At 52.5% G+C, this 23,450-nt stretch overlaps 1 protein-coding gene across 2 annotated transcripts; it reads right to left on the bottom strand.

The window, feature by feature from the left end:
- Nucleotides 1–3,466: 3,466 nt before the first annotated feature.
- Nucleotides 3,467–14,722, bottom strand: SNX20 (sorting nexin 20). Of its 2 annotated transcripts, XM_004320836.4 has the most exons (5): nucleotides 14,505–14,721; nucleotides 11,555–11,673; nucleotides 8,268–8,406; nucleotides 6,651–6,802; nucleotides 3,467–5,385 (listed from the first exon to the last, which is right to left on the bottom strand). In XM_004320836.4, the coding sequence occupies exons 3-5, from the start codon at nucleotides 8,395–8,397 to the stop codon at nucleotides 4,717–4,719; spliced, it is 951 nt and encodes a 316-aa protein (XP_004320884.3). In that variant the 5' UTR covers nucleotides 8,398–8,406; nucleotides 11,555–11,673; nucleotides 14,505–14,721; the 3' UTR covers nucleotides 3,467–4,716. The 2 variants fall into 2 exon arrangements, with proteins under 2 accessions (XP_004320884.3, XP_033701003.1); XM_033845112.2 differs by lacking the exon at nucleotides 11,555–11,673 and having other exon boundaries at nucleotides 14,505–14,722.
- Nucleotides 14,723–23,450: the final 8,728 nt, after the last annotated feature.

Here is a 23,450-nt window from a genome sequence, read left to right as displayed (position 1 = left end):
CCCTATGGCTCCCTTAAACACCTCCTCCTCCGAGAAGCCCTCCCTGACCATCTGGCTGAGGGAGACCATTCTGTCCCAGCTTCAGTTTGCTCTGCAAGTGTCTCCCTTCTGATGTTTCAGCTCCATGAGGACAGGGACCCAGTCTGTCCTGTTCACCGCTGCGTCCCCAGCTCTTCACAGGGTCTGGCATAGAGTAGGAGTCGTTGTTTACTGAGAGAGGAGAATGTACACGGTGTATGGGTAAGGCTGGTGAGGGGCCCTATTCTGCTGACTGGGCTGGTGGGGCTTGTGCAGGGCCTTTTCCGGGGAGGGGCATTATTTTGGCTCTTACCAGGCGACACAGTGACACCAAGTAGAGGACACACTGCAGGTTCTGGCTTTGACCGAACCAGAACTCTCCCTCCATTTGTGGGTCTTACCTGATGTCAGGGTGTGAAGCCCAGAACTGGAGCCTGGGTGCCACCTCCCAGGTGGGGTGAGGAAAACCAAGGATGTCAGCCAAAGCCGAAACCAGGCCCATGACTGATCAAGCAGGGCTGATACAGGGCATGGGACGGGGATCGGGGCCACGGGGCCCAGGAGAGGGAGCAAGGCCCCAACTAGTCTGAGACAACGCACAGAGAACTTCGCATGATTCAGCCCGTGCGGTCAGAAGCTGATTTCCCTTTGCGGTATTTTCCATTCCTTCTGAGTAAATCAGAGAGCAGTCTCAACGTGGTGCTGACAGGTCTCCAAGGCTTGTCTCTGTCTCTTTTAACAGAGGACATCTGGCGGCCTTAAACTCAAGGCCTGTCTCAGACAAAGGCCTCAGAGTTGTAATAACAGCGAGAGGTTTCATTGTGCTTATTTTTATAGCTACCCTCTCATTATAGCAGGTGAATCTGATTTTCCATGGAGGGTTGTAATAGGAAGTTTCTTTTTCAAATCCATTTACATGCGTAAAAGGAGACTGCTAGAAGGAAGATGGCTGGTGGATGCTAGAACAGATGGCAGTGCTGTTGGCCCCCCAGGGAGGATTCTGGGAAGGCAGCTGCAGGAGGACAGGAAGCTCTGGAGGAGCCCAGGAGGGTCTGTCTGGGGACACGGTGGGAGCTTCCTGTCCCCAGCAAGTGGAACTGGAGCTGAATTTGCTGCTCCAAAGCAGAGTTACAGCTAGGAGACCATTGCTGAGCTAAGGGAATGTAGGCAATGGGGCTGGAGCCCACCCTGAACAGAGCCTCCTGGCTAGCAGCCTAGCCGCCCTGGCTCAGGCCTCAGTACTGATCCTGTGCCCCCCAGGTCCAGCTGGGTGACCCCCCGTCGCCTCTTGGAATCCCAACCCGGGATTATTCTGTCTGCCCAGCCTGCCATACTATATCACTTTGATGTGGACACCCCAGTCCTGGAGCTGCCCCTGTCTCACCATGTGACCTGGAGAGAGCCCCTTCTCCAGGTCTCAGTTTCCCCACCTGTAAGCAGAGAGGAGTGAAAGTCTCTTGAAGGGACATATCCCCAGGGACATATCTGCAACCTTCTCCTCTCAGTCCTCCAATGTGGGGCTCAGGGAGGAGAGCACAGGCTGGGGGTGACACAGGCCTGCACTTAATTTCCTGCTTTACCTGTTGTTGGCTGTGTGACCTTGGGTAAGTCACTTAACCTCTCAGGGTGTCTGTGTCCTTGTCTGTTAAGTGGGATAAGAATATCTCTTGGGCAGAGCTGGACCACCAGTAATCAGAGAAGCCCTAGACACACAGTAGGGCTCCAAAAATGCTGGGGAGCCCCTGGTAGTAACCGTTTCCCCATCCTGGCTTGGGGGTAAGAGACCTGCCAGCATCCCAGGCATGGGGTCTCACAAGGATGACAAATCCCGTCCAAAGGGAGACCTTTGGCTCTGTGTCACATCCAGCAGGAGCCAGAGGCTGCTGGAGCAGACCTTCATGTGAACTGGCCCCCCTCAGGCTCCGGGGCCAAGTGCCCAGAGCAGGTTCCCGGGTGTGGGTGTGGCTGGCATGGTGCTCCCAGCAAGAGCTGCTCGGGCCCTGGGCTGAAGCATGTGTACCAGCGAGGGCCTGGGCTGGGAGGAGGTGGGGCAGGGAGGAACCCAGATGGCAGACTGCCCAGGCTCTGTGGATGGTTTTCCTCAAGGCCACTGTCAAGTCAATTCAACATGGGGCTTCTCAAATTTTAACCTGCGTACAGAGGAATCACCTTCGTGGGGCAGGAAGGAGAAGGTGGGTGAGGGAATCTCGTTAATATGCAGATTCTGTTTCAGAAGGTCTAGGGTGGAGCCTGAGATTCTGCCTGTCTCATAAGCTCCAGGTGACACAGATGCTTCTGGTCCGGGGCTCCACCCTGAGCATTGAGGGCAAGTGCCTCTCACCTTTCCTGTGGGCTCAACTTTTGAGAAGTCAGGAGAAAAGGGTCCAATCCCAGCTACCACCACTCCAGAGTTCCCTGGAAAGAAAGACTTAGCAATACTGTCGGGTGGGAGAGGGTCCAGGCAAACAGGGAAGTGCGGTACCCTGGTGGGGTCACAGTGGGCCACAAGGAAAGCTTCCTGGAGGAGGGGTTGAGGAATTCAAGGACTTGTTCCAGGAACTCAAGAAATGAGCGGGTCTCAGACTTCTGCGGCAAAGGGAGATGTCAGGAGGAGAGGCCGTTGGACACCCGGAGTGGATGAAGACACACTGTGCGTGGCCTGAAGAAACACCAGTGGACCTACAGGCCAAGGCCATCAAAAGAACTGGGAGGGCAGCATCTAGCATCACCAGGAGGAGACAACGTGGGAGGCCTGAAGCTATGCATTGTGGGTGGGCCCTTTTCAGAAGCCAGAGTAAGTCCTTTTCCTTACTCTGTGGTACCCAGCCCTTCTTTAAGGGTACTGATGGGAAACTCTCCCATATGATTTCTTAGTTCCCTTTTACCTTGCGTAAGGTTTTTTCCTCTGTCTCGACACCACACACAAGTATACTATATATATGTGATTTTCAGATGCACAGTCACCCTCCACCCCCTGCGCTTTAGCACCTCTGAAGTCAATGGCATCTTCCTCTCTATTGGCCTGGATCTATGTTCACTTCCTTCAGAATTTGCATCTGTGGTGCAAGGTACCTGAAACACCTGCATCTGAAACCTCTTTACCATGACTTCTCAGCTTGAGGATTTGGGACCACACTGTGTGTGTTTAGACCCCAAACCTGGGTGAGTACCAGTTTGCAGTTCCAGTTCTAGAGTCCGCACTCTCCACTCAGTGTCAAATTTGATTCATGCCTTTCCTCACTGTCCCTTTCTACAAGGCAGGTTTATTCTACGTGGACCATTACATTGGGAGCTAACTCTTTTTTGTCTCCCAGCTTTTTGCTGGAAACGCCTACTAAACTCCCCATGTTGGGCATTTTTTTTTCTTTCTTAGTGAATATTTGGTGCGTCTAACAGTTGACAGCAGCATTTTGTATTTGATGAAATGACTTGTAAAATCAATATGATCTTCTTTACTATTACAAAAGAATTGCAGCTCTTTTTATTTTTCCGTTTAACACTTTAATTATCCACCTGCCCAGATTTCCAAGAAATCCAATCTCTCCCACTTAAAGTGTCCTTCTCCTGGAGTAAATTGAGATACTTGAAAACTTTCTTTTTCTGAAGGTGTCAGTCTGTGTCTAACCTCCAGGAAGGAGCCTGGTTGGGCCACTCCAGGTGTTGCCGCATGGTGTTGCTGTTGAATATGTTCGGTGTAGTTCAGTGAATGCTTGCCCACTGCTCTTTGCTGAGCTAGATCTTGGTTCAGGCCAGTGTGGCGCCCCAGGTTACGGTTCCCAAGTTACAGCCTCACCCTGATAATAACCTCAGCCACATGGTTTAGATCTTCAGGGACTACTAGCCTGATAGGCATATGGGGTCCAAACCAGCCTGTACCATCAACTCCTGCCCTGCGCTGAACCCAGGTCACTGGCCCAGAATCCACTTCACCTGGGGGGCCTGACAGCAGACTTCGGTTAAGGGCATCCCAATCCATTGTCCTTCAGATGGGGAGGCGTCGAGCATTCAATCTCTTCTACCCAGAGGTCCCACCTCCTGTCAGGGCTATGTCTACGTAATCCAGAAAGTCCATTCAAGGGACAGTTGCCTTACAAATGGAAACCAACCCCAGGCAATGATTGCTGGTTCTAGCCCAGGATCCTCTCGCCCTTCAAAGGATGACGTATGGCTCATCCTGGGGACAAAGCTGGCTTTGAGGAGCAGTAGGTGACCTTTTGTCTTGCTGAGTTGGGCCTACCAGGGAAGAGCTAGAATACTTAGGATGATAGGTGGGAATACTTACCAGCAAGGTTGAGGGGGAGGAACAAAGAGGAAAGCCTCAGGGCAGCTAAAGAGAGATGTCTCTGAGGAAATGGATCAAGCTTTGTCTGTGATGTGCAGTTTAAACCTCTCCTCCAGCTACCTACAGAAACCCCAGTAAGGTTGATATGACTCTCCAGTGTTTTGGCGGCTGGGTTTGTGGTTTTGAGACGAAGTGGGCCTGGCATGAAGGGGACACAGGACACAAGTAGAGGCTTCCAAGGATGCCCGGAAGCATCTCCGCTTAACATAGATGGGGAAACGGAGGACCAGAGGAGGGGCTTGTTCAAAGTCATCCCACAAGCTAGAGCCCAAAGTGGCTCTTTCCGCTCAGAATCAACCCCCAAAAGCCCACGAGCCATGGTGATCCCCAGTTCTCCAGCTTCCCCGGGGAGTGGCTCAGTACAGATACTCTTGGACGGTGAGTTCCTTCAGGGTGAAGCCCCAGGGGGCGGGCTTCCGGAGCTGGTTCTCCTCCAGTCTCTTCTGCAGGGACACAAAGTCCTTGCCCAGCTCGTAGGCCAGGCGGGCCATGGCGTCCAGCAGCGGGGCGTAGTAACGGTGGCCCTCCCGGGCCTGCAGGCACTGCAGAGCCCTCTCCCCGGCGGCGAAGGCCTCGGCGGGGCACTCCAGGTCGCGGTGGCACACCAGCATGGCGCACAGGGACGGCACCACCATCACGGGGCAGTGGGACGTCAGCTTCTCCTGTAGCGGCACCGTGCGCACCAGGATGTTTAGGGCCTTGGTGTACTGCCCCGCGCGCAGGCAGCCGAAGGCCTCCTTCAGCTCGGGCCGCGTGAGGAAGTCGATGAACTCGCGCGAGCGACGCACGCAGCGGATGGCGTAGAGCAGACCTAGGTACTCTTTGAGGGCCAGCTTGCGCTCGGAGATCATCTCCGGGGTGAAGTTTCCCATCAGGTGCTTTTTGGGGAAGACGACATCTTCGATCTCTTCCCGGAAGGTCTTTAGGAGTTTCTTCTGGAGCATCTCGAAGTCTGAATAACGCCGTTCCAGGATGGCTTTGTCGCTGTCAAAACTCCCCGTCTGGATGACGACGATTTGGTACATCTGCGGTGCAAAGAGAGAGGGCCTTTGACTACACTGTCACGGAGGGTTTGAACTGACAGAGAGAGCCCGGGAAATACAATAACGATGACCTTAAAGCATACCCTGGAAATGGGGGCTGGTTTTCTGCAATTCTGTTTTAAATTGCCATTAGCCTTTGCTGAGCTGTAACAGCGAATCGTGACAAGAGTCAACCGGAGAATAACAAACACAGCGACGTGGAGGCATCCTGGGGTAGAAAGGCCATACAGGAACCTGCCGTGCGGGGGACCTGGGGCGTTCTTGGTTTTCGTGGTCAAAACTGGGCCTCAGGTTCCTGAACTGGGAGGCTTGAATTAATAAGATCTGTGTTTTCCAGGTGTGGAACTCCTGGGAGATGGTTTTAGGTGATATACTGGCAGTGATGTTATAAGTAAGAAAACTATTCTCTTCTCTTCTCTTTCAAGAGAATGCTGATTAAGGGCGCAGACTGCCTGGGTTATAATTCCAGCCCACCACGGTCTAGCCGTGTGGTTTTAGGTAGGTACTTTAACCTCTCTGAGCCTCCGTTTTCTCATCCAGAGAATGAGGATAGTAGCCTGCCTCACTGGGTGAGGATTAAATGAATCAATGCACTGAAACCATGACGTGCAGTCAGCACTCAGGGTCAGCTATTATTATTACTCCACTCCCATTTGGGGAATGGTGGGGGGCAAAGAAAGGCTGTGTGGCTCTTCCATAGTCATTAACCTCTCCCCCAACATAGGCTGAAATTCCATTCCAAAGAAAAACAGCCCCAAGCCCAGCTTTCCGCCTGCCATGGTAACCAGCTAGAATTTAATAACAGCCCTGAGCTTTCCTTGTATTTACTTTTATAATGACCTTTTCTTATGCCGTGTGATACTGGTTTTCCATTGAAGGTATTTCCCTTTGAAATAAATCCATTCAGTGTTTTTAAAAAGTGATCCACTTTAAAGAAAAACTGAGGTACATAATAAAAATGATATGAGGATATCAAAAACAATGAAGAAGGGACACAGATGATAATACCGGGTAACATGGGATTAAACTGGGCAGTTTGCTTCTTAGGCTTAGGCACCTTGACTCTCCAGCCGTCACGGTGCTGAGCGTGAAATCTCACTTTTGGACCGTTTTTTTGCCAGAAGACTTCTGTGAGTTAAAGTGTGTCAATCCATTTCCTGGTCAGGGAGACTGAGGTGCAACCAGCCTTGCCCAGGGCCGGGAAGGGGGCCGTGAAGGCGCGCCATCACTTTTTGGTCTCTGCTTACCACAAATTTGGAGGCTGTCCCCTCCTCGATGCGGGCGGAAGCGATCTCGAAGAGCAGTTTGACGTGCTTCCAGCAGCGTTTCTGGGTCCGCCAGTACTCCTGCAGCTCCCGCGTGGTCATGCTGGAGTTGGAGCTTTGGCTGTCGTGGGCATCTGGAAGGACCACACTCTTAAGGACTAGCACAGGTCAGTGTGCTTTGGGGGCAAGGACTTGGGGAGATGGCTGGGTCTGTCTGGGATGAGCCGTGGGAATCTGGAAACGCTGTGATTATCCCTCTCCTCCTTTCCACCCTGGATAGACCCAGTCGGGCATCAGTCAGACCCCTACACCCAACCTGGCTGAATCCATCTCGCCATGGGCAACCTGGAAGAGCCCAGCGTCCCCAAGAGGCTTCTTGGTGGTGAAATGCAGTGTGTTTGTGGTACGTCGTCCACTTCTGCCTGTTGCGAAACCCCATGCTCCGGAAGAGCAGGGATGTGGCTGGTGGGTTTCCACCCTCCCTACTGTCGGCTGAGCGCACACCAGCGGATGGTGGGGGGAGCTCTGAGGATGCTGGGCTCCAGGTTCAGCTCGGCCGGCCCTTCCTCTCTCCTCTCATGTCCCACACTCCCTGCTTTTTCTTGCACATACCACTTCTTCTGCCTCAAATGCTATCCTCTTTCCCTGCCTCAAAAAGGAAGTGTTTCTTAAACCTCACTTGAGCCCTAGGCCATTCTGAGAATCTTGGGAAAGCTTAGAATCCTTCCTCTCCCCAAATGCACAAACCACTGTACATTTTATTTCAAGGGACATGTGTCCCAGGAGCCCTTCTCCAATGTGTCCTTCAAGACCCAACCCATATATCATTTCAACTGCCCTTTGGTGTTAGAATGAGAGCCTCCCACCTTGTCCCTGTGCCTTTTCCATGGCATCTTACATTGTTTTCTACAGATCCGTTTCCTTACTAAACTTGAAGGCCAGCACGGTGTTTGACTGCTCCTGCTTCCCCAGTGCCTGCACAGGGCCAGGAGCAGAGCAGGCGGTCAGCCAGCACATCTTGAAGGGTTGCATGCACATGGCAGATGTTTGCTCCAGGAGCTGGCGCTATAGCAGACACTGTCAGTGCCCGGCCATGCCCCCTCACTGGCATTGACTGTTGTGGAACATCCCACTGGCTTCTTTCGGAAGCACCTGGGACTCTCCCCGTGAGGGCTTTCTTGGGCCATTGCAGCACGTTGTGGAGCGTACCTCTGCCAATGGAGGATGGGACCAGGGGATAGCAGGCTGGCCTCCTCGCCGCCGGGATGGGACAGCTCTAAGGTGTGATCCATACGGTCTCCCAGACAACCCCCATTGGGACAGAGCCCGAGTTGCCCACAGTGGTAATCTTTTCATCGACATCCCGTACTGGTTTCCTGCCCTTCCTTTCCTCGGTTGCCCACTCCCCTGCCATACCTCCTGGCCTTGTCTCCTGGATAAACCACTCGCACCGAATCCCTGTCTCAGTGTCCACTTCGGGATAACACAAGTTAAGTGAGCTGCCCTGTTTCTCACGGCATCCACTGAAGTATGCACATTTGTATTTCAAATGTCTTCAAACCTCTATCCCCCCGACCAAGCCCCAAGCCTCAAGCCCACCTAAGTGCTCTTCAGGTCCTGGACGTGGGAGGTCTGGGCCAGGGGCTGATGCTTTCGGCTTGGTCCCTGCCATGCACTGGGCTACGGGTGTTGTCCATCCAGGGCTCCTGGCGTGCCTGGGACTTGCCATGCTCCAAGGCTGCCAGGAAAACAAGAGAGAACAGTGAGTGCCCACTTGTGTTGGGGTTCCTGGTGGGTCCTGGTGGGTTCCACAGTCCCCACTGCTGAGCCCTCCACTGCCCACCTAGCCATCCGCCCGACTGTCAGATGTGAAACCTGGGTCTGGCTCTTTGCTGGACTGATCGCTCCCAGGCTGAGCATGACCTTCTCTTAGAGTTAGCATCCTTATATTATCGAGTTGCTCTGAATTTTAAATGAGGTGACTTTAAGCAAAGGTAGTAGCTTAATGATGACTTGAGAGAGAGCTGCTGGCTTGTCCAGAAAAACCAATATTTCATTTCATATTACACGTGTAAACAAAATCTCAGTGTCCAAAGCAAGGAGTCTGGAATGTATCCTTCCCTTTTCTCTCCCTTCATCTTGAAGCAAACATTTACTAACAACTTGTTATACCCACTTCACATACACGCAGGCTCTTCACAGCCACTATCTGATTTGACACCCACGATAATCTATCGGGACTCCAATAACAGATAAGGCAACCGAGGTTTAGCCCGAGTCACGTGGCTCATGAGTGTGACCAGCCAGCCGAGCCAATGCCTGTGGTGTGCACGCTACACATTCTGCACTCAACACCCACCCCCTCACTTCATCTGAAGCTGTACGTGGTAGGAGGCTTTTGTCTCCATTTTATGGTAAAAGAACTGAGACTTTGAGCTGCCCAGGATCGAGAGCTGGTAAATGGTGGGCAGGGCACCAACGCAGGCTGGTCTGACTTCAGAATCGTCTCCCTGGTACTCAGGGGAGGGTGGGCAGCGGGAGTCCTGGGGTTCATTTTATGCATAACTCTGTCTGTGACCCAGGTAAGTGAACAAGATGAGCCGGTGCCTGGAAGTTATTTAACTTCTCTGAGCCTCAGTTTCCTGCAAAAGGGGCACAATAACCTTCATGAAGCTGGTGTGAGTGTTAAGTCAGGCACCAGATCAGGGCTGCGCACACACCAGATACCGTATTAGTCCCTTTTATTAGTACCTGACCCGTGATAGATGCTCTAGGAAATATTTGAGAAATAAATGGCTGAATGAAGATGTGAGTTGGAATACAAGTTAAAATGTCTGAGACAAATTAGAAAAAGGGCCAATTAAAACATCAGCTCAGGGGCTTCCCTGTTGGCGCAGTGGTTGGGAATCCGCCTGCCAGTGTAGGGGACGCGGGTTCGTGCCCTGGTCCGGGAGGATCCCACATGCCGCGGAGCGGCTGCGCCCGTGAGCCATGGCCGCTGAGCCTGCGCGTCCGGAGCCTGTGCTCCGCAACGGGAGAGGCCACAGCAGTGAGAGGCCCGCGTACCGAAAAAAAAAAACCAAAACAAAACATCAGCTCAGATGGAGTGAGTAGCTGGGGCACCATTTAGGCACAGAAATTCAAAATAAGAAGGGTGCAAGTGACCTGACCTCCTTCTTAACGTGCTCTTGCTGTGTCAAGTGAAAGGAACCCTGGGGGCATCCTCCAGGGGGCTCTGTGCTGGTGTCCAGTGGGGGGTTCTCAGGGACCCTCTGTCCAGCCTCATCCTATATAGATGGGAAACTGAGGCACAGAGCAGGGCATGGCTGGACCAGGGCTGCACACGCTTGAGTACCCTATAGCTTTCTCCCCTTGAGGAGTCGGGTCTTCCGTCCTGACCAACTGTGGGTCCGTAGGCAAGTTATTTAATATCTCCAGTCCTCGGTTTCCCCACCTGAGAGGTGTGGCCACCAACCCTGTCCTAGATGATGGATGGCTAGGAACAGGTTCCCTATATTCTGGTAGGTGCCCAGGCAAGACAGCAAGTGGTCCACACACTCTTATCCAACGGATTTCGGGTAGCCAGGACTCTTGGGGGCTCAGTGATTCCTGTGGGCACTCCTATGTACCTGCTTCAGTTAGCTCATCTGTAAAATGGGTGATGGCGAGTAGAATTGGCCTCAGTGGTCCCAGCCCTTCCAGCTCTGCTGTCTTGATCAGGCAGCTGGTGCCAGGTCAGAAGCAGGGCACTGTTTGCCCAGAGACCCCATGAGACCCCAGGAGTGATGGCCTTGGCTGGGTATCCCAGGAAAGACCTGGCAAAGCTGAGCATGAATGCAGAGCTTAGAATAAATATCAAGTTCAGCAGCCAAAGCCAGCTCCCTTAGGTTTTCTTTCATGGGATCGGCTGAAACTGGAAAGCGGCAGAGAGAAAGTGGTCACTGGTGCATCTATGGAGTCTCTAGTCCTCAGTTTTCCCATCTGTGAAATGGGGAAAGCAATCCTGTGACTCCAAGAGCTCCTTGGGGACAGCTATACATGGTGTCCTGTGGGCCCTTCCCTCCCATCTCTACACCCCACAGAGCAAAGATTTCTAGGCTTTACGACAAAATATGACAAGTGTTGGTACTCCTGGCTCGAGGGCCTGTCCTTGGCCCAGCGGACAGCAGTTGCCCAGCCCCTCCACCATCCAGCTCCGGGAGCAGTCACCCTTGCTCCTTCCTTCCCAGGTGCCCTGAGCATCACTTCTCCCTCTAAGGGATGCCTGCCATGTCCAGGCTTCTTCTGATGGGCACACAGGACCCCCTTCGGAGCCCATGCTACCTCTCTGAGGGGGCAGGAGGGGACATTCCATCAGGGGTGAAACTCCAGCAGAGTAAAGCACCCTGGTCCAACCTAGGAGACAGAAGATCCTAGACACTGGATGGGCACACTCCCAAATGTAAGCATATATCAGAACTTCCTCAGGGGCGGGGGTGGAGGTGGAGGTGCCGAGGGGCAGACTTCCTGCTCCCAACATCAGAGAGTCCCATCTAGCAGGTCCTGCGGTGAGCCCTGGATTCTGCATTTTGCACCAGTCCCGAGGGCTGTGCTGATACAGGCTTTCCCTGGTACCACTTTTTGAGAAACACAGGTTTGGTAGATTATTCCCCAGGCTCAAGAGAGGTTGGAGAAGCATCTGGTACTTCAAAAGGCATTGATGAGATGGAGGGTCGAGGAGCTGCTCCCTGCTCTGCCCCAATGAGCTGAGGGGAGTCCTGCGTATCTGTCACCAACCCTTCTCCCTACCACCCTGCCCCCAAGAGGTAGCGAGCGACGGTTACAGGAGGCGGGGGCTCAGGCCACAGGGGGGCAGAGGCCCACTGAGCTTGGGGTCAGACACTGACCTGAGGTCTCTGGTCCTGTGCGTGTCCAGGGGTCCAGGAGGGATGTCACATGGCCCCCTTCAGCTCTCTGTTCCAAGCTCTGGGCGAGCAGGCCAGTGGCTGCCACTTTGCTAAGTTCCCTGTATGAAAACAGGAAATAAGCTGTGTGACCCGCTCCTGGTTGCCCCAGCCCATTGGCTGATGAAAGATGCTAGTGAACTCAGCTAACAGTCTGAGGCCGCCCTGCTGGGCAGGACCTAGCATGGCAGGGCGGGCCTGGATCTCAGTTCCCACATCAGCCTGTCTGACCCTCAGGGTCCTTGACAATCTCTGGCATTTCGGACCTTAGTTCCCAAAGCTCTTCAATGTGCATTATCCTACCCTACTGAGCTAGGCATGATGGGGGCCATCCTGCTCTAAGGACAGATGGGGAAACTGAGGCTTGGAGCAGAGAGCTGGTGGGATGCAGAGCCAGGGCCGGATTGGGGGCGGGTAGACTCAGAGTGCCTTTCTCTGGCGGAAGCTGCATCCCACATGCCAGAAAGTACCAGGGAAGCCAAACCTCTGGGCAGTTACGTGATTTGTAGCCAACCGTACTGTGGCCTGGAGTGCAGGAGGCTGGAACAAGACAAAAAATTAAACCTCTCCTGCTCCCCCCGCCCCCAAGAAGTCTACCATGTATCTCTCCCCAGCTATGATTCCTCCCCTCCTCAGTCCTGATTTTGATGGGGAACAATTCCTTGCTTTTCCTTCTTTTTTTTTTTTTTTTTTTTTTGCGGTACGCGGGCCTCTCACTGTTGTGGCCTCTCCCGTTGCGGAGCACAGGCTCCGGACGCGCAGGCTCAGCGGCCACGGCTCACGGGCCCAACCGCTCCGCGGCATGTGGGATCCTCCCAGACCGGGGCACAAACCCGAGTTCCCTGCATCGGCAGGCGGACTCTCAACCACTGCGTCACCAGGGAAGCCCCCTTGCTTTTCTTTGTAATTTATCACCTACTAACAGACCCCAAAACAATCGTTTCATTTGATTCATTTTTGAGTTTTATATTAATTGAGCCACACATACTCTTCGTATGCTTTGGTGCTTTGCTTCTTTCATTCCGCATTTATGTGAATAAGATTCATCAGTCTTTGTGTGTCGCTAAAGCTTTTTCCTTTTTACTGCTGTATTGCTACGTTACTTGAATATATCAGTACTTACCTTTTTTTTTTGTCTATTGGTGCACCTTTGGGTTGTTGCTAGTTTGGGCCATCATGATCAGTGCTGCTGGGAATATTCTTACACATTCATCCAATGCACATATTTATCTGGAGCGAAATGACTGGGTCTCAGAGTATGAATAGCTTCAGCTGTACTCAATCATGCCAGACACTTTTCCTGAGTGGTTGCGTCATTTTGCAATCCCACCAGCAGTGTATGAAGCCTCTAGAAGTTCTGCATCCTCACCTACACTTGATATGGTCAATATTTTTTGTTTCAGCCATTCCAGTGGGTGTGTAGTGGTATCTCGTCATGGTTTTTAGTTGCATTTCCCTAGTGACTGGTGATGTTGAGCATCTTTTCGTGGGCTTATTTGCCATCCTTATATCCTTTTTGGTGAAGGATCCTTTTTGGTTCAAGTCCATTGCTCCTTTGTTTGATTGGCTTCTTTTCTTCATGGTTTATAGGTGTTCTTTATGTATTCATGTGGGTATATGTGCTTCTCAATAATATCTTTCCCATCCTATGGTTTGCATACTCTATTATAATGGGGTCTTTGGATAAATAGAAGTTGCTAACTTTAAAGCATTCAACTGTATCAATCTTTTCTTTCATAGCTGGTGTCATGCCGTAAGACCATGGACATTACTCCTTTATCGTTCTTTCTGCAGCAACTTCACAGGCCACTGTGAGGCTTAAGATGAGTTAAGATGCTCAAAGCACTTAGGACGATGCTGGTATCTCGTAAGCACTGTACAAGGGCGGGCAATTCTTGTTTTTCTTCAAACCTTTCTAGTTTGCCTTTCTTACTTGCGGCAGTATAATGCCCTTAGAGTAAGTAGATTTTTGTGTATGGTGTGCGGTAAGAGGTCCATGTTTTCTCCCCACATGTTCACCAACTGGCCTTATTTATTGAAATGGCCGTCCAATCCCACTGCTTTGCAGTGCCATCACTGTTATAAAAAGAGTATCCACACATGTCAGGGTCTGTTTAGCCCAGCGGAAGGGGCATCAGTAGTGTGCCTCTGGCCTGCTAGCTGGTGAGCCCCTGGGGTACAGGGGCCGTATCCTGTTCACCTCCACCTTGCACTGCCCCATAGAACACCTGGTGTGGCGTGAAGATGCAGGCTCTGTATAGAGGGAGGCTAGAACTCCATCTCTCCTCCTCTCTGAGTCCTTTCCTGGGCCTGGAACCTGCGAGATGCCAGTGTAGACTCTGAGCCCTTCTCTGCAGCCCTGCGTGCCTCTCACCCCCAGCCAGCAACCATGGGGAAGAGTGTGTAGAAGCCACTGCTTCCTCTTCTCAGGGTGGGAGATGCTTTTTGGAAACCCCCAGACGCGCAGGAGCGTCTGGCCTGCATAGGAAGGACCTAGCTGGACCACAGTAACCAGGAGAGGCCACACTTGGCCACCTGCCGGGTGTTGGCTTTTCTCTGCAGGACAGGGCTCGAGGTGGCAGAGGACTTCTATATGTCTACAAAGACAGGCAGGGTCCCGCTGTCATGGTGGGGGGGGACAGGAATGGGCATCCCCGCACTGCACTACTGAAGCCAAAGGGGACACCAAGGGGCCTTGGGAACTGAGGAAGGGAAGTGCTGGCAAGTCAGAGTCTAGGTGTCTTCCCTAGAATTCACCCTGCTTGGACCCTTCATTGGCCTCCACCCGCATTCCGAGTAAACCCAGCCCCCCCACATCCCCCCGCTGAGGCCTCCGTAATCCGGTGGTTGCTCCCTTCTTAACCTCATTCGCACCCCTCCCAGCATCACTTACCACACACCAGCCATCCGGACTACTTTCTGTTCCTCAAATGTGCTTCACAGCCTTTGCGCTTGCAATTCCTTCAGCCGTCAACGTCCTGCTCTCGGTTCCTTCCACGACAGCCTCTTTTCTCTCTCATCCTCAGGGTGCAGCTCGATTGTCTCTACTTTGTGCAGCCCTCCTTGACCCCCCGTCAAGAACTATCATTGTCTCGCTTATTTGTTTACTTGTTTAGTGCCCGTCTGGGACGCCTCGATCACGGGGACTCGGTCTGTGGCAGCGTTCTGTCCCCAGTACCCACCGCAGCGCCTGCCACCTAGCGGATGCTCGGTAATTGTGTGAATGAATGAATGAGTGGGCGAACGCAGAGAAGTGGAGATCGGGCTGGGACTCCAGATCCGGCCTGACTCACTGTGCGACCTGGGCAGGCCACTGTCCTCTCTGAATGTCAGTTTCCTTAATTGCGACATGAGATTAAGTTAAGCATCCTCCCGGCACCAAAGCATGCCCCACTGGGCAGATAACAATACGGTAAACTACCACTCACTGCTGCTCTGGGTGTCTGACAAGCTTGGGTCTCCAACACCGAAACGCCGCTTTTGAGAAATTCAGTAAGAATTGATTGATCACAGGCGTGCCTCCACGTGTCTGGCAAAGAAAACCCAAACTGGTGAAGTGTTTGTTCGTAAGTAGGTGATGCAAAACCTGGTCATGTCAATCTTGTTTTTCCATAGCTGGGTATACAAACATTAGCTTTTAAAAAAATCTCAAAAGTTCTTAATACTGCAGGGTTTTAAAATTAGGGCCACAGACAGAGTGCGCTGTGGGGCACCGATGTGGTTATACTGAGACATAGCAGAGCGACGGGTGGGCCGGGGGTGGGGTGGGACTGGAGTGTGGGTTTGTATTTCTATACTGCAGGCTGGGGAGACACCTCAGCCCTTCCTGGGCCTCACACAAGCTCTGTCAGTCCTTCTGATCTGTGTAAGAATTCATGGCTAAAATGTGGAGAAAATCTAACTTTAATTATCAGCAGGACACAAACATCTTGTGTTCCTGGGAGATCTGTTTGCTTAGGTAAAAGGCTTTGGGCTTCCCTGGTGGCGCAGTGGTTGAGAGTCCACCTGCCAATGCAGGGGACACGGGTTCGTGCCCCTGTCCGGGAAGATCCCACATGCCGAGGAGCGGCTGGGCCCGTGAGCCATGGCCGCTGAGCCTGCGCGTCCGGAGCCTGTGCTCCGCAATGGGAGAGGCCACAGCGGTGAGAGGCCCGTGTACTGCAAAAAAAAAAAAAAAAAAAAAAAAGTCTTTGATGAGTTTGCCTGGGAGTTTAGGGCCATCGCACGTAGTTTGAAGGTTTGTGCCCTGCCGAGAGCGCCTCAAGAGGGCAGGAGTGGGGCTGAAATCCAGCCCTCACTCTGCTTTTCCAAGCTGGCTCCTGTGTTCCCTCAGGTAAAGGGGTCGCCTTTTTCTAATCTGAAAAGAAGGGTGATGCGAGCTGGCTGTGAGTGAACTAATGACGGAGGATTGAGAAACTGTTTTTCAAAGACAGTAAGTTCAGCTGATGGAATATTCTGTTTTGCTGAAGTGGAATTTTTAAGCTTGGGGCTAGAAGGGAAGGGTTTGAGAAACTGAAGGTGATTCTAGAAACCATATGGGGGAGGGGAAGAAGAGAGGAGACACTGTAAGGGGTCTGCAGAAGAGGAGGCCCACCCATCAGGGGAGCTGGATTTGTTGGGTGTCTGATCTGCAGCAAAACCCGCCTGACTCACTGATGAGCTTGGAGTTGGTTAGGGCTGGAGGTGGGGGGAGGGGACAAAATGTGGGTCTGGTCTTGAGATGGGGATGGGTAAGACCAGAGGCCGTCCGAAGGCCCCAGGTGCATGGGGTTCCCCAGGTTTGAGGCAGCTCAGTAAAAAGATGCCTTCTCTGCTGTGCCTTTCCCTCATGCATTGTCTCTCTTTTAATAAGTCACTCAACAAACTTGGGCCAGGCACTGGGCCAGAGGTGGAGATCCGGCAATGGCGAAGGGATGTTTCAAGCCCTCAAGGACTCACAGTCTGGTGAGAAAACAGGATGGACGCATGAGCTGAAACAGAACACCATGTAGGCTGAGAGCAAACAGGAGCACAGGCAGGCTGCTCCTTGGTAGCTCAGAGGACTGGAGAGTTCCGTGGGGACAGTGGAAAGCTACCTGGAGGCAGGTGGGCATTGAAGGATAGGTAAGTCCCAACAAAAGGAGTGAAAGAAAGATGTGGGCTTGATTACCAGCTCCACCATCCTGTAGCTGAGTCATCTTAGGAAAATTATTTACCTCTTGGAACCTGTCTCTTCATCTCAAAAGTGTGGGGACAAAGAATAGTACCTATTCCATAAAGAGGATCGTGTGATGGATGAGAGTACAGTGCCTGGCATATAGTAAGTGCTCAATAAATAACATTCATATTATACAGAGTTTAGGGCTTACTCTGTGCCGAGCTCTATGTTTGTACTCCTCACGACAAGATCTAAGTGAATTGTCAGCACCACTTAGCTGTTAGGGAAACTGAGGCCAAGGTTAAATAACTGGCCCAAAGGCATAGAGATCTGGGATTCAAATCCAAGTTCGTTGGAGTCCAAAGTCTATGCTATTCAACCTGTTGCCTCCCACTGAGGCCCAGAGTGAGCAAAGCACAGAGGTGGGGGGACCAAGAGCTATAAGGACACTGGTGCATCATTTGGGCCTGGTTGGAGAAGGGTTTGGACACTGATGGGTGGGTGGGCTGCTTGGAGCAGGGGACCAGCGTGGAGACTGCTGCGCAGTGTGAGGTTGAAGAGAGACTAGTTAGAATCATGGGGAATGGCTGGGTGCTCTTGCCAGGTGAGAGATGACAGTGATTTGGACCCAAGTAGTAATAGTGGCTATGGTAAGAAGTGGCTGATTCTGAATATGTTTTGAAGCTCAGGTTGACAAATTTGCTTCCAGGTTGAGTGTGGAGTATAAGAGAAGATGAATCGGGTAAGTTTTCCAGGTTCAGTTGCTCTGTTACTTTTCTTAAGTAATCTGCTATTACTGGGCATTCAGAAGGCTTCCAGCTTTTTGCTGTTATAGATAAGATGGTGGTGAACATCCTTGCAGATGGATCTGTACACCATCTGGAATGATTTTCTTGGGGTTAGATTCAGTGCTTCTAACTCAGCATTTCCCAGCCTCAACCAAATGCGCACCAGCAGTGCAGGTATTTACCTGGAGGCAGTGTGGGGTAGTGGTTTTGAGCATGAACTTTGATGTCAGACATCTGGGGGGCAAATCTCGGCTCTGCTGTCATGACTTGGATAAAGTAATTAACTTTTCTGTGCCTCAGTTTCTTCCTCTACAAATTAGGGTAAAGATAGTCAATATCCTGTAGGTAAGATTAAATGAGTTAGTATCTGTAAAGCACTACGTCAATGTCAGGTTTTTTCCTTGAAATTGACTTTATATTTAAAATTTTCCAAGTACAAATTTTTTTTAAAATTTATTTTTATTTTATTTATTTATTTTTGGGTGTGTTGGGTCTTTGCTGCCGCATGCAGGCTTTCTCTAGTTGTGGCGAGCGGGGGCTACTCTTCGTTGCGGTATGCAGGCTTATCATTGCGGTGGCTTCTCTTGTTGCGGAGCATGGGCTCTAGGCACATGGGCTTTGGTAGTTGCAGCACGCAGGCTCAGTAGTTGTGGCGCATGGGCTTAGTTGCTCCGCGGCATGTGGGATCTTTCCGGACCAGGGCTCGAACCCGTGTCCCCTGCATTGGCAGGTGGATTCTTAACCACTGTGCCACCAGGGAAGCCTCCAATTACAAGTGTTTTAAAAGGAATGTTTATATTAATACCTTCAGTGAAAAACTAGCAATCACTTGCCAGGAATAAGAAATCATAAAATAAAATAAATCTAACGTAAACAAAACAGTGCTGGTGAATTCTAGTTAGATAATGTCACAGAGCCAAGTAGACTAGGCAGCGTTAGAGAGGAGTTCAAGCCCTATTAGTACTAAACTGAGATGGCTTGCCTCAACTTAGAAGAATGGAAAGAAAAATGTAGAAAGAGGAAGTTTAAATGCCCTGTCCACTGTTACCTAACACGGAACCACACTCCAGAGAACTCCGTCCTGGGACTTCACAAGAGTAAGGCTTTAGATGACTATGAACTTCCTGACCCACAAAGGGTGCGTTGGGTAATACTGACCCCAACAGCTTTCCTAGCTTTTCAATTCACAGGATACCTCCGTGTGTGTGTGTGTGTGTGTGTGTGTGTGTGTGTGTGTGTGTGTGTTGGATGGGGGACTTGTCCTGAGAGGCTCTTCGATTCCCTCTGGTTGAAAGGTGGCTCAGGAAGGATGACATACTTGGCCCGGGTCGCGCGGCACAGGCCGTCCAGCCTGCCTCTGCCCTGCGTGCTCCGCCGCCCACGGTCCGGCTGGCTCTCTCGGGAGGGGCGGGGCTGCCAGGCAGAGGGTGGGCAGTGGGGGCGGGGCACGTCGGGGGCGGGGCCGGGGCCTAGCGCCCGCGCAGCCCAGGCTGGAGCTGAGCCGGGGAGTCAAGACTCGAGCTGCGGGGAGGAATCGGGGGGCCGGGGGTGAGTGGTCCTGAACCCCGCACCGGGGCTGCAGGTGCCGAGGGTCCCGCTCCCGGGACTGGGACATCTGACTTCTGAGCGGTCCAGGCCGCCAGCCTTAGGATGGGGCTGCCTCGGTTTCCCCTTCGGGAGTCCCGGGGTCTGGAAGGAAAGGGGGGTGTTTCGAGGTTGGGGAGCCTCCTGGTGGGCTGTGACTACAAACGATGAGGGGGTTTGGGAGAGTGGGCAGAACTTCTGCCCCAGGAGCCTCTGAGGTCTGGAGAGAGACCATGATTTGGGGATCGAGGGGTTTGTGGGGGCAGAACATGCAGGTTGAAGTTTCGAGGCACCGGGCCGGCCTGGGAATGAGGAGGCCAGGCTTCAGGTCTGAGCGGGAGCTACTCTCTGTTGAGTCCCCTCCTCTCTCCCTCAGTTTCCCCATTTTCACCTTGCTTGTGGATGGGTGGGTATAAATGAGAGCGCCTGGATGATCTCTAACCCTGCCTGTGGCCTTGTGACTCTCATGGGGGTCTCCTACCTCCTCCTCCTCCCCCGTGGTGGGTGTGGAGACCCCTGCCCATTCTGCATCCCACCCCTGCCCAGACCCCCACACCAGGGCCTGCCGGCATCACATCCTTTGTGCTGTTCATCCTCTCCTTCTCTCCTAATGTTGAGGAACAGCCATCCGGTCCTACTTGCTTTGCAGCAAACTCAAAAGCCTCCCTCCATCCCCTCCAGGGAGGCCTCCCACAGCTGGACCCTTGGTCCTGAGTTTGCTCTTGCTTCTCTCTCTCTTTTGGAGCTCTTAGTCTCCTCCCTTTGGTGGGCTCCATCGCCCCATGGGCTGTTCCCTGGCCACAGGGTCCTTGTTCCATAGAGGGGAGAAGCCTGCCATGTCACCCGTCTCCTGACCCCTTGGTGAAGACCCGAGTGACATTCTGGTTGCTTCTGCTCTCCTGTCCCAATCACTCTCCCCCTCTCTTGGTTACTCAGATCCCCTTAGCCAATTGGCACTCTGAGATCTGAGGCAGGAAGGGACCCCATCTAGCCTACTGACCTCCCACATAGCGCAGGATCCCTCTGTTGCATACGCTCAGTGATGGGAAGCTCATTCCTTATGAAGCACTGTTCAGCGTCCTGCAGCTCTGGCTTCATTTAGTCAAAATCTGTGGCTTGCAGATTCCACCCCTTGGCTCCACTTCTGCCTCCTGGAACCATGCAGAGTAAATTCATTCTTTTATTCATTCACACAATCTTGATCAGTGCCCTGCATGAGACACTGGGGATATAGCAATGAAAAAAGCAGACAAAATTCCCTGCCCTCATGGGGTTGGTTTTCTAGAAAGGAGTTGGACAGCAGTCCAATAAGTAAATACAAGGTATGTCAGGTGGTAAGAAGTGCTATGGAGACTAATAAAACAGGCAAAGGGGATGAGGTATTGGTCTGGGGGTATTGTGGTTTTATATAGCTTAGTCAGGGAGGGCCTCTCTGAGATGGTGACCACCGAGCAAAGCCTTGAAGGAGGCGAGGGGGGAGCTATGTGAATAACTGGGGGAAAGGACAGTGCACCCACAGAGGGAAGAGCATATGCAAAGGTCCTCGGGCAGAAGCATGACAGGTGGGAGCAGGTCTGCCTTGTTCTAGGAACAAGCGTGGCTGGAGCAGCGTAGGTGAGGAGCCAGTGAAGGATTAGTAGGAAATGAGTGCAGACACATAAGGGGTGGGGAGGTGGGGATCCATTGCATGGGGTCTCGATGGCCACTGCAAGGGCTCTGGTTTTCACTCTAAGCGCACTGAGAGCCACTGGAGGTCTTTGAGAAGAGGCGTCACCTGCTCTTACCTAGGGGTTAGCAGGTTCATCCAGCTGTGAACGGGAGAGAGAATGCAGGGAGGTGAGGGCAGAAGGGTGGGGGGACCAGTGAGGGGACCACTGCTGTCATTCTGGGTAGAGACCGTGGGGGCTTGTTACCCATGGCATAGAGGTGATGAAAAAATATCAGATTTTCAGATTTGGGATATATTTTGAAGATGGGGGTGATAGAATTTGGGATGTGAGAGAAAGGTGGAGTCAAAGGTGACTCGGAGGTTTGGGGGCTGCGCATCTTGAAGTTTAGAGCTGCCATCGGCCGAGATGGGACCTGTTTAGGGGGAAGATCTGGAGTTTGGCTTTGTGCTTGTGAAGTTTGCGATGCCTATTGGGCATCCACATGAAGATGTCCATTAGGCAGTTGCAAAAGTTTAGTGGGGGGCTTCCCTGGTGGCGCAGTGGTTGAGAGTCCGCCTGCCGATGCAGAGGACGCGGGTTCGTGCCCCGGTCTGGGAAGATCCCACGTGCCGCGGAGCGGCTGGGCCCGTGAGCCATGGCCGCTGAGCCTGCGCGTCCGGAGCCTGTGCTCCGCAACGGGAGAGGCCACAACAGTGAGAGGCCCGCGTACCGCAAAAAAAAAAAAAAAAAAATTTAGTGGGGAAGTTGGAGCTGGAAATAAAATTTGGGGCTTCATCACCATATAGCTGGTATTTAAAGCCATAACAGCAGGTAAGCTCACTTAGGGAGAGTGATACAGAGAAAAGAGGTCCCACCAGAGAGTTCTGGGGCTCCCAGCATTAGGAACTAGCCAAGGAGACAGAAAGAGTGGCCAGTGAGATGGGAGGAAAAAGCAGAGAGTTGGGGTGTTCTGGACGGCAATGAGGCAGGTGCTTCAAGGAGGAAAGAGGGAGTGATTATGACAGATGCCTTTGGCGGAGCCAGTGAGGTGAGGGCTGAGAATCCAGCAACCTGGAAGTCACTGGTGACCATGACAGAAGTAGCTGGCGGCCAAAGGGGACACGATCGGAGGGGACAGGAGGGGAGAACTTCAGGACAGCAGTAGACAACAGCTAAGGAGTCCTGCTGTGAAGGGGGCAGAGAAATGGGGTCAGATGCAGAAAGTATAGTATGTGTATGTGCTGGTGAGAACTGCTCTCCCAGAGAGAAGCCCGGTGAAGGGGGCAAGAATGGAGGATGCCGCAGGAAGTGAGAGGGATGGGTCCACTGCCCCAGCAGGGGCGTGGCCCCAGCTGAGAGCAGGACAGTTCGGTTGAGCTTCCAGGGCCTCCCTCTCTTCTGTCTGCAGTGGCCCAGCGGGCTGAGATTTCAGCACTTAAGGAAATCAACCGGCTCAGGGCTCCAGAGAAACCAGACTGGCTGTGTCTCAGGAGGGAGGGCGATGTCAGGGCTTGGCCTGGGCTTGGGGATAAGGGGTGCCCACGTGGGTTACCCCTTCCACTTGACCCTCTGTTTCAACAAGGAAGTGCCCTTTTCTTTGCACAGGCCTCACCTTCCTCGAGAAAAGGCTACGATGACTCCAAAGTTGCAGTAATTGAAGCAGAGAAGAAAAGGCAACAGAGAGAGGCTGATTTAGTCTGAAGAGGGGAAGTCTGAGCAGGGAGTAAAGGGGCAAGAGGTAGGATTTTAGGGACAGTTTTTATGAGATAGGTGATGAATGGACATCTGTTTTCTCCCATTCCCAATGTAAACTGAAGCAGGAAAAACTTTGGTTCAACATAATGAGGAACTTCCTGTGCTGGTTAGTGAGGACAGCAACAGGCCAGGTCCTCTGCCCTGGATGTTTAAGATGGGAAAGAACAATGCCTTCTTAGAGACAGGGTGCTGGCCAGATTGGCCCTTGGGGATTCTCCCACCTCTGAGGTTTCCGGAAGAAGGCCAGGACAGAGTTGGGACTTCCCAGCTACCGGTGGGGAGATAGAGCAGCAAACCTTCTGGCTTGGGCCTCCCTCTTTCTCCAGGTGCCCTGACATCACGAGTTGGATATGTGTGTCTCAAGCGTCCATCTGCTGACCCAGACTCGGAGTGTTTGGGAAGGGCCCCTGCTTCCCTGTAGCTTGTCCACTTGTGGCCTGGCACGTCTGTGAGTGTGTCAGAGATCACTGGGCTTGGTGGGGTCTCCCAGTGCAGCTAATGGTGGAGGGTGAAGGCTCTGTGCCAGAACTGCTGAGAATTGTGTAGCTCTTCACAGCTGGTTGGCCACCTCTGGCTTCTGCCCATCTTTTCGGGGGTTCCCCCGGGAGAGATGTGGGATCTGTGGGCAAATCTAGCCCTGCCAGTCCTGTGCCACTCAGCCTTGCCTTCCTGCTCAAGGCCTGCCTGCAGATGACTTGGCCATGCCTACTCTAAGCCTAATGATCTTTGACGGGGCGGGGAGGGTGGTCCAGGCTCTCCCGATGCTGAGGAGAGAACAGCTGTCCATCCTTAGGCATCCTCTGAGTAAAACGGGCAGGGAATGTCCTATCTCATCTTAACTCTTCAACTTCTTTAATTTCTGGCTGCACACATGCCCTCCAGGCATTGGGTTGGAAAGAGAGTGCTGACCCCGTTTCTGGGCTGTT

Source organism: Tursiops truncatus, chromosome 19, assembly GCF_011762595.2.
Source record: "Tursiops truncatus isolate mTurTru1 chromosome 19, mTurTru1.mat.Y, whole genome shotgun sequence".
Taxonomy (NCBI): Eukaryota; Metazoa; Chordata; class Mammalia; order Artiodactyla; family Delphinidae; genus Tursiops; species Tursiops truncatus.
The sequence above is the reverse complement of the archived record's forward strand: the minus strand, read 5'-3'. Positions and strand labels throughout refer to the sequence as shown.